Consider the following 12,614-nt stretch of genomic DNA (forward strand, 5'->3'; position numbering starts at 1 on the left):
GTTCAACAAGAGAGAATCAGAATCAACCCCTACTCTGTGGGTTCAATGAACAGAACCAACAGAAACGCGTGGGGGTGAGGGGAGCTGTTTGCTTGACGCAGAGGGTCTTCCTAGCACACTCTTTGGTACTTTGGAGCCAGTTCTAGTTGTCTCCAGATATTTCTAAATTGAACTCCAAGACTAAAGTGTTTTTGAGTAGGAAGCATAAATAATAAACGCTTTCATTCAAGCCATTCTCTCGTGCAGTCCCCACTCCCACCCCACCCCGCCCTCCTGCCAGCCCCCAGCTCATGTTGTTAATTGGTTAGCTGGTTGGGTTAAATTGGTGGTTCTCAACTTCATCAGATCCAACATCTTATTTTATAACAAAAATGTTTAACTCCTTTTATAATCTTTAATTGAAATTCGTAAACTCTGTACAAAAATTTTCAAAAAATAAATAGAATTACTTCACAGTAATTAAAGAAATAATGAGAAAGTAATGACATAATAACTATTTTAATGTGTAAATACTCTGGTAGCAGAGTTAATAGACATTTGCACCTAATGCGTGAAGTAATGTGTAAAGTAACATGAGATGCACAACATATGTAGGATCGATGTAGACTGATACAGATGCTGTCATGGTGATTCAAAAGACCAGGAACAGCATTGCGGGCAATAATAGGATTTTCCAAAATTACGAACACATGGTAGAATTTATAAGTAATAATATATAGTCTTCCCTCAATTTATATCATAGTTGCGCACCTAGAAAATTCATCGCATATTAAAATAGTACAAGCTGCTTTGTGCTTATTTGTTAACGGAATTAGCAGCTGGGCGCAGATATTTATAAGCAGGTTTTCACCTAAGCAAATCTGCAAAAAGATGTTCAAAAATTGGCAAGGCCTGGGGAAGTATTTGTTGTACAGAGCTGTCGTGAGCACTGCTCAGTTCTAGCCTTCCTAGCCCTGCCTTCTAAATGCCAGTAATGTCCTCCAGTCATCACGTGATTCGAGAGCAACTGCCACAGTTGTCCCTAACACCCTCTGTTGGCTGATACCCCCCCATACACACACACACACACACACGCACACACACACTGACGACCACTGGGTGAATGCCCCGTATTAGATTTAGCCCCAAATAATTATGTTGATTTATTCTCCTGACTTTTTGTAGTCCTCACAAGCCAAAAGCATGTCTACAGTGAAATTCTCAATCAGTAGGTTACTGGGGTATCCGCGGAGTATGTTCAGTGAGAGCGAGGGCTGGGTTCCTCCTCTGTGCCCAGCCTCCGACGCCCAGCACAAGTTCTGGCTTTACTGAGTCTTGCTTGAATGAGTAAATAATTTGGGAACTGGGCATCTGGATTAGGGAACAGATATATACTATTTGAAAGAAATAGTTTCACTGGTTTCTAATACATGTGATAACACCAAGATGCTCTCTAGAGAGACTTGTAGTTAAGGATTATTTTTAAAATACCATTTCAGTCATGTCTGCTTGAACAATGAGTGACATTAAAATGTTTAAAAACATCTGGAACCAGACAAAGACCCAGAATCTTCATGTCATTCTGAGTAAGGAACGGGAACACGCCGAGGACCATGTGTGAGCAATGGCCTTGGCTTAAAATTTTTGCTTAATTTTCACAGTGCTCCGTGAGGCAACTCTTACGAACCCTATTTTCACAAGTGATGAAATTACGCTCAACAGTACAAATAATCTGCCCAGAGTTGGGCAGTTGGTTCAACAAGGTTTGAGCCCAAACCATCTGATTCCAGAAGCTTCATCTTTCCCAAGAAATCATGCCGTCCCTCCCTCTTAAGTGAGGGAGTTACTGTTTCATCTACATCTGAAGGGCTATGAATTATGGCGATGTGAGGTCCGCCTTAATATACTTTTACTCTATATGTAGTTCCAATTATTATGTCTATGAAATTCCACTTTCCTGGTGGTTCAGTGATTTTTACATTCATCCTGTTCTTGGTTAGGTTCCAGCATTCAAGGCCCTGAGTAAACTCACATTTGCGAGATTCTCGAGGACAGGACCTAGGTCCTCGTTGTCTTTGGGTCTCCAGAACCAAGCACAGTGCCTGGCTCAAAGCGGATGTTCAGGGAGTGTCGGTTGAGTTGCTTTTAATTGAATGATGTTTCTCCTTTTAGGCCTTGGCCTTACACGATATTTCAGCGAGGTTTTGACCTGGTTTTGGGAGAACAGCCTTCTGATAAAATATTCAGGTAAGTGGTTGTCTAGGGGCTCGCTTATGTGTGTCTGCAAGCCCCATGTCCCAAGTGCCAGTGAACTTCCTTTCCTAGTGATAAGGTCAAAGGGCAAATACTTTGCTCACCTAGTAACAAAAGCACTTGCCCTCCAGTCACCCAGTGGTAGTATGGAGGACTTTGGGATCACACAGATTCCATTTGGGTCCTGGCTTCCTTCCTTGTCTGCTCTGTGAACCCCAGTGATGGACGAACCTCTTGGAGCCTCCAGGTTCCACATGTGTTAAACGGGGCTACATTCCATGCCCAGCTCTGTCGCCGTGAGGAATGTATGAGATTATGCAGGAAGAGCCTCTGGCACAGACGTTGGCACGGAGCAGGCAATTAATGTCACTTTCTGCCTCTCCATTGTGCATCTAATTCGTACCTTCTTAAGTTGTTCAAAAGGATCCTCTCCCGCCCCTGCCTCCCCCTTTTCTCGGCTCTACTTCGTTATTAGTATTAGTTTTTTAAGCTACCGCTCTCCTGATCAAATTGGATTTTTCTAGTCCCCCTACAAACCTGGGAATAGCACATATTAGAAAAATCAGCAAGCAGAGGAAGGATTTGGGGCCCAGCCATGAACTGCTGGATTTTCATAAAGTTTATGAAAATAAACTGGAACACACGTTTATTTCCAAACTAAGATCTTATCATCCGCTTATTTTGTCAAACCGTCCTTCACTTAACCTGCGTGAGCTGAGTTCCTACTAAGTGCCAGAGACTGTGCTTGGCCTGGCAGCATGGACATGACACGAGGGCGCCCTCTGGTGGGGGACGGAAATCGTCCTGCGGGAGTATCCGATAGCAAAGAAGGCTCTGCGTTACTGCGTATTATATATAACAGGAGGAATGGTGAGCAGCGTGGGGCACATGGAAAACGCGTACACCAAGGCTCAGAATAATTTCATTTGTAAGAGTCAAAACCTGGAAACAACACAAATGGCCATCAAGAGGTGAATTGTAGTGCATCTGAGCAATAAAAAGAAATAAACTACTGATACACACACACACACACACACACACACACAGAAAAGAAAGAAAACATGCTTTGTTTTCACTGCACTCATAGTGTGCTGAGTCTCACAAATCCACGCTGCCTTTCCAAACCCCTTTCGCAGACCCTCCTGCCAGCCAGTCCTGGTCTCCGTGTCAATTTTGCTTCTGCATTGGCTCCTGGACCTGGCTTCTCTGCCCCTCCCTGCTTGCGGGGGATGGACTGGGCTTGGCCACTGCAGTGTTCTCCACAGGCATGCTCTCAGCAAGGGTGCAGATCCACAGAACCGCTTCCTCGCGGGGCCTTCCCTTGCCCTCTCCCTCCTGATCGTCTCTCCCCGGAGCCGGCCGAGTCACATTGATGACATTGGCCGCAGGCTGCTTTTGAGGATTTGTGCTACAAGAGATGTCAGCTATCTTTCTTACACTGTGACTTGGGCATTTAAACTTTCCAGCAATGCTTTATCATTCGGTTGGCTTTTTTTCTCCTTTTTTTTTTTTTTTTTTTTTTACTGCTGGTCTGCCGGGACTTTCGAAGGCAGGTGGAGAGTCCAGCAGAGTTAAGCTGGTGAACGTGGAGAAGTTGCATCTCCCCTAAAAGTCAGAAACCAACACTTTGAAAAACAAGGGCTTTTATGAAATTTCTATTAGAGCAGAGCGTGCACAAAAACCGCATCTCCGTCCCCACAAGCGCCATTTACTCTTTTCAAGTTTGCTACCTGCCAACTGGATGTGACACCCACGCACTACAGAGAAGATCAGTTGTGTGTTTTGACCAATGCAGTCGACTGTCTCTGGGGCCCATGTGTTAACCGATTAGTGAGTGATCATTTTGGTCCCTAACATGACAATAAGTAATATGTCAGGTGAGAGTAATGGGTCATGATCTCCTGATTTCAGGTATTAAGAACTTTAATCAAAACCTCTCTGAGATCGGAGCAAACCAACTGCCAATGGCCACTCTGGAAAATACTATGACCTGGTCAGTGACTGTGATTTCTTAGAGAAGCCGATGACCATTTACTTGCTACTCTGCTCACCAGCGATTAAGTGTCTCAATGAATTCCAAGCCACTGAACGATTCCCTGGACTATGGAATCAAATTTAAATTTTGACATTCGCATCTTTCCGCGATTGAATGCCAATGTGCAACTGCCTTTTAATAAGCTGTTCTTCTCCTGGAGAACCCTCCACTCTTCATCAAATCTATCTTCTAACTCACCCACTGCCCCCCAAACTTGAATATTTTTCATTTTGCACATTTGCCCATACTCTTTCCTCTAGCAAGAATGCATAGTCACTTTCTGATATAAACACTACCCATTTTCATGGTTGAGACCAAGTCTCAGCTAAACTCAAGGTCTATTGAGCACCTGCTATTACAAGGCGCTGTCTTAAATGCTGAAGATGCGACCAAACACATATGACTGACACAGTCCCCGACTCCAGGGAATTTGCGGTCTCATCCAAGAATTGTTCTCCAACCTGGCCCTCCATGAGAAGCCCTCGTGTGCTTCAGAAATGACCAGTGATCTTACCCAGCAACAGCCAATTCATTCGAAAGTTCTGGGAGGTGGCGCCAGGGCATAAGTGTGTTTTAAAAGCACCGTAGTCATTCTAACCTGCACCCAGGAGCGAGAAACACTGTTCCACAGTGAGTGTCTCTAGTCCACGATGACTTTTCCTCTTTTAAATTCTATAACATGCTGACCGTAATATTTATTTGTCCATTATTTTATTTCACATTTATTTTTAATGTTCCTACTTTTTCCCAGTGACGTGCTTCTCTTCTTGAGGGAAGGAGTACTGCCCCCTATGACTTTAACTAGTTGATGTCTAACATAAAGTTCTAAACACAGTAGGGCGTCAGCAAACATCTGGAGATGATCATTGTAGGTGTCTCCTAAGGACTTGAAACCATGTTATGAAAAGGCCTGATATTCAGCCTAGCCTTGGTAATCTGTAATCCCAAAGAACCTGGGAAGGGTCCAAGCTAGACTAAGAGGGTGTCAGGGGAGAAGACTGAGCCTTCCCACCAAACTCAGTGCCATCATGGCTCAGATCACTCCACTCCACTTGACCCCCTGGTGGCAGGAAATACTGCAGACCAAACTGGTCTCTCAGAGCCCTGCCTCTCAAGTGTGTTCCTGGAGAACAGTAGCTCCTCGAATGACCTGCTCTGGGAAGGAGTGGAGATGCCAGGCCAAAAACTGTCCGTCCATTTCCCTATATCCTATTTCATGCCCAGCCGGAGCACAGGCTTATTCTGTCCACTGCTTTCTGGCAAACAGGTGCCTCTGAACAGAAGTTTCCAGTTCTAGTTTAACAGGGCCGTGTATGGGACTCAGCCTGCAGCTGAGCCATCAACTCTGATGGTCACTCCCAGCTGTCACAAGAGGAGGCCTGACTTAGGAAAGCATTCCAGATGCTCACCCAACTCCTCTTTGGTGCCTTTTTAAAGCTGTTCCTGCCAAATTTGCATGAATGAGGGACAGATGAGATTTCAGGACACAGCTTTGCTCTGACAGTTTGTTCTATATTTGGTTTTTGGAGTTAGTAGATTTTGCAGATAAAAGAAAACTTTAGAATTTCGTAGGCACGAGCCAGCATGGGCTGGGAAGCTGCTGTGAGACACACATGGGAATGAGACCGACCCCCACAGTTCCCATTTATGGAGAGGTGACCTTAGAGAGGTCGCTGAACTTCTTAAACTATTAGTTAATAAATGCGTAAAATGGGGCCAAATGACCAACCTCAGAGGGCTGTTGTGGAGATGAATAAGGCAGCCCTACAGAACACGGGCCCCTCTGAGAGTTCTCAGTGAAGGTGAGTCTCACCCACACCTGACCTGGCTTTCCTGGCACAGTTTCACTTCTGCCCCACTGGAGACAGCAGAGCACACTGGTTTTGTGGTTGTCGTTGCTAACTTGGTACAGTGTCATGTCTCAGAAGCTGCTGTGCACAGTATTAAACCCGGACCCGTCTTGACCCTTACATCCATTTAACCCGATTCCTTCTCTAAAGGGAGGACAATCTTCACCACCACTTCGGCCTTTCAATCTGAAATTTGAGATTATATCCCCCAGTAGCCTGTGTCAACTCAAGAACGATCTCCTTATTGACTTGTCAATAAATATTTATGGAGGGACCTCCTTGGGCCAGAAATTGCACCAGGCGGTGGTAGGGATCTAAAGGTGAAAAGCCACTGTCCTCTGCCACCCAAGAGAACACGTTCTTCCGAGTAGCAGTGGCTACACGAGAAAACAGGCACAATTCACCATCTCGGGGACAGCCAGGGACCGTGTGAAGGTCCCGGAGGGCTTTCCAGAAGGGGCGGGACCTTAACTGAGTCTCAAAATGATCAGGCCTCCAGCAAAGAAGACAGGAAAAGCAATTCAGAAAGAAGGAATACTAGGAGGAAAGGCAAAGAGTGAGAAAAGGAGGGGACTCTAGGAACTAGCGTCAGATGGCACTCGCAGGAGCACAAATGTGACATCTTTGGAGGTGTGAACTTTGTTCCGTGGGCCTGGGGTGCCACAAACAGTTTCACTCGCGGAAAGAGGGCTCTTGAACTATCACCACGTGCTGAGGAGGAGGGGGACAGAGACGGAGAGACGCGGGTCTCTCTTCCAGAACAGTTCGCCATCGGAAATGCGCTAGAGCTGTCAGTCACTTCCTGAAACCTGTTACATAAACGAGAAGCTACAGGTCACAGAGCCGTCGCTGTGCATCGGTGCAAAACTTCTCACTTTCGAACCGAAAGAGGAGACGAAACAAGAATTCTCTCAGTCCAAATAAACTCTCTCCTCCTGGTACCACGCAAACTTGTGCACGTGCTCTCGGAAACGATGTATGACGTACAATGTTCCTGGTGCCCCTGCCCCAGCCTGCTTATTACAGTGCTGCTGTCTAAGCATCCCTCGCAAAGGCAAAGTGAGTGTAAAAACTTGCCTGTCGTTGCCTCCGACCCACATTTATCCTTAGTCCCACATTTCAGGCACCTTGGGACAGTCGCTTGCCCCGAATGTCGACGTGTGTGTGTGTGTGTGTGTGAAGGGGTTGTCTTGCGTTCAGTTTTGCCAGCTGCTTCACAGGAGAGTGAAGTGGTAGGCCTCCTCTTCTGTCCCCGTCGCAATGGCTTCCCTCACCTGGTGCAGACCCCTCCCTGCCCAGACCTAGCCCCGCTCCCCTGTGGGTGGGAGGAGTTGAGCGCCTTCTTCGGAGCTGCTTGATACGGATGTTTTTTTCCCAGAAGGTCAGAGAAGTAGAGAATGAAGAGTAAGGGCAGCAGTGGGGACAGAGCCCCCCACATCCTGGCACCTCCCCCTTGCTCACTGGTTTCGCCCTTCCCCAGGCACCTGTTTCCCCTCCTTTCAGCCGCTCTTGTGACTAGGGCTGTCATCCAGTGAGCAGAAGCAATCGCATGGCTGCCTGTCACCCATGAGCTTTGGTCAGCGTATCCTCTACGGCCAGCATTCTAGAGAGGGCTGCATTTCTCATAAAAGATCGCATGTCACCTGACATCTCAGGCAGCCTGGGGAGTGGCGAGGGGAGCGTGTGGGTCAGGGGAGAGAAAAGAGCTGGTCCTCTGTGACCAGCATGCTAATGGCGCCTGTGCTGGGTGCTGCTTAATTGTGCGCGTCCTTCCATTGTTCCTCCCTTTGCCTGAAGTTGGAAGGGGACACCAGACTGCCACAGCCTTGTGATATCCCGCCCACACTGGCTTTCATCCCATAGACTATTTCTGACTGTGAACACAGAGCATTCGAATGCCTTTGAAATAAAGTGAATGAATAAACAATCTCGCACGGTTTTTTTACCCTGACCCTTGGAATGCTGATTGATTGTCTTATTCCTTTTAGCTCTCGTTACAAAAATTAAGAAAAAAATATCCTCTGTCTCCCCAGGGTTAAAGCCGTCAGCCAGGGGTGGTGGGGAGGAGCGCGGAGAATGAGTCCGCGTCTGTCTTGTTCTTCCCCCTCGTCTCCTCCTCGGAGGCTTCTGGCTTCCAACATGTCTGTTCCCATCACACAGAAGCCAGAAGAGGGGAGATTTTCTCCTTCCCTTCCTCGGGAAGGTTCTTCCAGGCACAGAGAGAAAGCATCGTTACCACTGTGGGTGCGCAAACCGAGACGTGGCATGGTGGGTGGCTGGCACATCTCGCCAATTAAAATGCTGCCCGTTACACCTGACTTGGGGTAGGGAAAGCCCAGCCTCCAATCTGAAGGAAACTGGAACTCGATTTTGTATGGCTCGATAAAAACCACTTCTACGAGCTGGTGAGTGGCTGAGTGAGCAGGGCTGGGCCTCTCTGCCTCTCTCACTCAGTCATCTCGTCTGTAAAGGGGCAACCAGCTGTCCTTTCTGCATGGGACTCTTGAGGGAAGAGAAGGCAGTGGCTGGCAGTGGGTGCCGGGTCCTCCGGTGGGGTGCTCATCCCCCCCCGACCCCGCCCTAACCACCTGGGGTTGGGTGTCCCTGCAGATTCACCTACACCCTAGGGGAGGGCATGTGGCTGCCCCTCAGCAAGAGCTTCGTGATCCCACCAGCTGAACTGGCCATCAACCCATCAGCGAAGTGTAAGACAGACATGACAGTGATGGAGGACGCCGTGGAGGTCAGGTGAGTCCCGCCTCGGGGTGCTCAGGTGCATACTTATCTCAAGAGGCTAAGTGAGAAGGTGCTGGAAAAGGAACCCTGACAAGCCAAAGGGAGAAGTTGGCAGGCTGCCTTCCGGTGCCAGGACCTACTCTATCCGGGTCAACATGGCACTGGGAGAGGGCAAGCCACTAGAATTCGTAAGCACTTCCCACATGGCCTAAGGATGGACAGGCAACAAAATGTTGATTTCCTAGCCCGAGTTTAGAGCTCCTTCTTAGACCAGGCGTTACAGCCTGGGCTCAGTTCCCAGATGTGGAGCGTGTCTATGATTTGTCTGTTCAAGACTCAGAGTTGGGATGATCTTGAATTTTTGTAAGAGGGAGAGAGAGACGTGTCCTGGTTGGCCAGATAGGAACGAGGAATGCGATGCCACTCGTTGCACCCAAAGTCACCTTGACCCCTCCCGCCCCCCGGTCTCCCCACAGAGAAGAGCTGATGACCTCATCGTCCTTCGACAGCCTGGAGGTCCTCTTGGATTCCTTCGGGCCAGTGCGTGACTGCAGCAGAGACAACGGAGGCTGCAGCAAGAACTTCCGCTGCATCTCAGACCGCAAGCTAGACTCCACTGGCTGCGTGGTACGTCTGTCCCGTCGAGCTTGTAACCGCGTAGGGGAGTCGGACGGGATGAGACCCGGTACAGATACCGATATAGCGATGAACGTGCACTGTGACCAAAAGAGAGAGTCGAGAACGGCCCTCCCTAGCGGTAACCACCGTCTCATCCGAATTACGAATTTGCTCTTGACAGAGATGAGAAGCTAATCACCAGTCAATTAATCGAGAAGTATTTATGGAGCACCTACTAGGTGACCTGTAACTACCCAAGGGAAATTTCGTGAATCATGGAGCTCGATTTCTTCTTTCCAGTCTTGCAGTCTAGTTGGCGAGGGATACCCCCACACAGTTTGAGAATTAATTAACTGCTTAATAGAATTGATATTGACTCTACTGCAGAAAATAGACTGTATTTACTCTAATAGGAAATGCTAGGGGAAAAAAAAAAAACCTACGTTTGTCCAGAGTCAAATTACATTAACTATAATAGGACATTTTAGGAGAAACCTACCTAAGATCGTGATGAAAAATGGTAGAGAAAAAAATAAATCTATGCCCCCTTCGAGACCATGGCAGTGAATTCCTACTTCACCAAAGGTGGTTTTCTGCTATATGGCCGTTGGCTAGGTGTCAAGTGTGTGAGCTGTGAACTAGGAAGATTGCTTGGGCTAGAGCGAACTAGGATACCTGCCATGCCACAGGTATGAAGACTGACTGAACCACTTAGGTAACTGGAGGCAGGAGAAGATGAAGCCATCATCGGCTGGTATCTATATTTTGGTCATTTCCGTGCCTATCAACACTAGTGTCTGTTTCCAGCCTCTTCTTCTTGTTAAGGGCAGAGTAATGCAATCCTCACAGACAGGAGAGGGAATGAGGCAGAAAAGGAAGGCAGGGAAGCCATGCATAAAGTGTGCATACGGGAGGGGAGAGACGGCGCATCGAGGCACGGCGTTCGGCAGTGTTTCGCGGGCAGGGCCAGGAGCTCCCAGCTCTGGTGCCTCATCTTGCTTCCCAGGTCTGACAGCTGTGCTCTTCCCTGGGGACCCAGAGCAGAAGCGAGCCGTGAGGACTCCGCCCCATCTTCCCCACCTCTGAGCACCTGCTCTGTTCAGGGAGCTGCTCTGCATCAAAGATGCATCTGTCCCTGGGCTCCGGGGCGGCGCTCCCTCGGCCCTCGAGCCTCCCAGACTTTCATCGATCAGGCTACAGTTGACAGGAGCCTGATTCATCTGAGAAGGGAGAGAAAAATGAAGAAAAGACAAGGGAGAGAAAGAGTGCGAAGGGGCCGGTAGGCGGAGTATCTTCCAGAGGAGGGGGAAGCTGACAGAAAAGACAGTCAGGAAAGCACAGAGACGAGTGCAGTGTAGGCCAAGTCCTCCGAAGGCAGCCAGGAGCTAGGATGCTGCCTCCCTCCCTCTGGCTGGTCCACTTTCGGATGTCTTAAGCCGCGAGCTTCCCATCTGGCTCCCTCAGGGGACAATTTCACTGTCTGATGGAGCTCCCAGCTGAGACCCTTTTTAATTTTTTTACTCTTCGGGCTGCATTTCTTCAGCCAGATTTCAACCTACCATTTTACATTTCTCTCTCGAATCCCTAAGTGCTGAAATGCTGTTTGTGCACACGTGTGAACATCCTTCTCACCACTCCTCCCCCCAATAAGAGTTTGAGCGTGTTCACACATTCACACGCATGCACATGGATATACTATACTCCTGTCTCTTCCCACTGCTCTGCCCCTCTCCTGAGCCCCTGAGGACTGGCCTGTCAGAAGCCTTCTGCTGGTGATCCTAGCCCCTCTTACTTAGCAGGTAGCTGTGCCGATGTAGTTTCGTGCTTTTAACACTGTGATCTGTGAGACAGAACTAGTGGGAATAGTTCCGATGAACACGCGTTTGCAATAAGAATCGGAGCCACTGCAGAAAGTCACCCAGTTATACCAGTGCTTGGTATTCACATAATACTCTGAAGTCACTGGTGCACGTGGCTCTTGCGGGGAGGAGGGGGCCAGGCTGACTGGCAGGTCATTCAGTTGGCTGTGTTTTCATTGGCTCTGAAGCACGCGATCCCTGACATGGGAGGACTGATGGGCCACGTCGTGACTCTTGTGGCCCTGCTGAGGGGTAGATCAGGGACTTTATCTTGAACCAACCCGACTCCCTGGGCATCAGTACTATCCCAAAGCCCCGATGTGTAGCAGAGCCCACTGTGTCGTCTGGAGTTGGACCAGGGGCAAAGGCATGGGCTGCACTAAACTGCCTTTCTCTTCTCACAAAAACCCTGACATCCGGTTGCCTGGGTGCTGAACTGAAAAGCCTCTTGGGAGAGGCATGTTTTCACGAAAGGAGACAGAGGTGAGGAACTCAGAACACATTGGCCCTTAGGAAACCTGGGGAAGGGGCGGAGATGTGGGAAGAGACAGGGCGGACCTCTCATTCTCCCGCCAACCGCAAGGCAGATGCGAGGGCCTGGTCCACGTGGGCCGCTCGACCTCCGTTCTTTCTAGGAAGGCATAGCGTGTTTCCCAGTCACGCTCGGGCTCCCGCAGGGCCAATTATTACCCGGTTAATTGCCCTATTGTGTATATATTCTCTGCGGGCAGGAAACAAATACCCGTGAAAGGCAGAGACCTGGACAAGCCGCAGCCACTCCGTTCCAAACCAGACTACTCGCCAAAAGCGGAGATTGAGGGGCCTTTGGGAGGGATGCCTGAGCAGAGGTCAGCCACCGCCGGGAACCGGGTCTCACTTCTGCCCATTGCCCTTACTGTGCCAAGGTGGGGGCCGTTGTCCCTACCTGGAGGACACAGGAGCAATGGTTCTCTGTGCTGTGGAGCCCCGCAGGGTCCTGCAGAGTTGCCGTGTCAATGTCCCGTTGCCGCCGTGACACGCTACTGCAGGATTCGTGGCTTAAAACGGCACTCGTTGATTATCTTACAGGTCTGTAGGTGAGAACCCGATATGGGTCTCGCGGGGCTAAAATCAAGGTGTGGCAGGGCTGCCTTCCTTCCTGGAGACCGAGAGAGAGCCCACGGCCTTGCCGCTTGCAGCTTCTAGAGGCCGCCCACCCTCGTGCGACTCGTAGTCCCGTCTTTCCTCTCTGTAGCTGGCTGCCTTGAGTTTTTCTGTCCGTTCTCTCTTCTTTGCTTCCCCTTT

At 49.1% G+C, this 12,614-nt stretch overlaps 1 protein-coding gene across 1 annotated transcript in view; it reads left to right on the top strand.

Moving 5' to 3' along the window:
- The window catches only part of ASTN1 (astrotactin 1), a 180,462-nt gene that overhangs the window by 90,338 nt on the left and 77,510 nt on the right, over nt 1-12,614 (top strand). Inside the window, exons 9-11 of the mRNA XM_039881411.1 lie at nt 2,152-2,226; nt 8,728-8,865; nt 9,330-9,480. Coding sequence (XP_039737345.1) covers nt 2,152-2,226; nt 8,728-8,865; nt 9,330-9,480 — 364 coding nt within the window. The remainder of the gene's footprint in view (nt 1-2,151; nt 2,227-8,727; nt 8,866-9,329; nt 9,481-12,614) is intronic.

Source organism: Pteropus medius, unplaced genomic scaffold, assembly GCF_902729225.1.
Source record: "Pteropus medius unplaced genomic scaffold, Ma_sr-lr_union100, whole genome shotgun sequence".
Lineage (NCBI taxonomy): Eukaryota > Metazoa > Chordata > Mammalia > Chiroptera > Pteropodidae > Pteropus > Pteropus medius.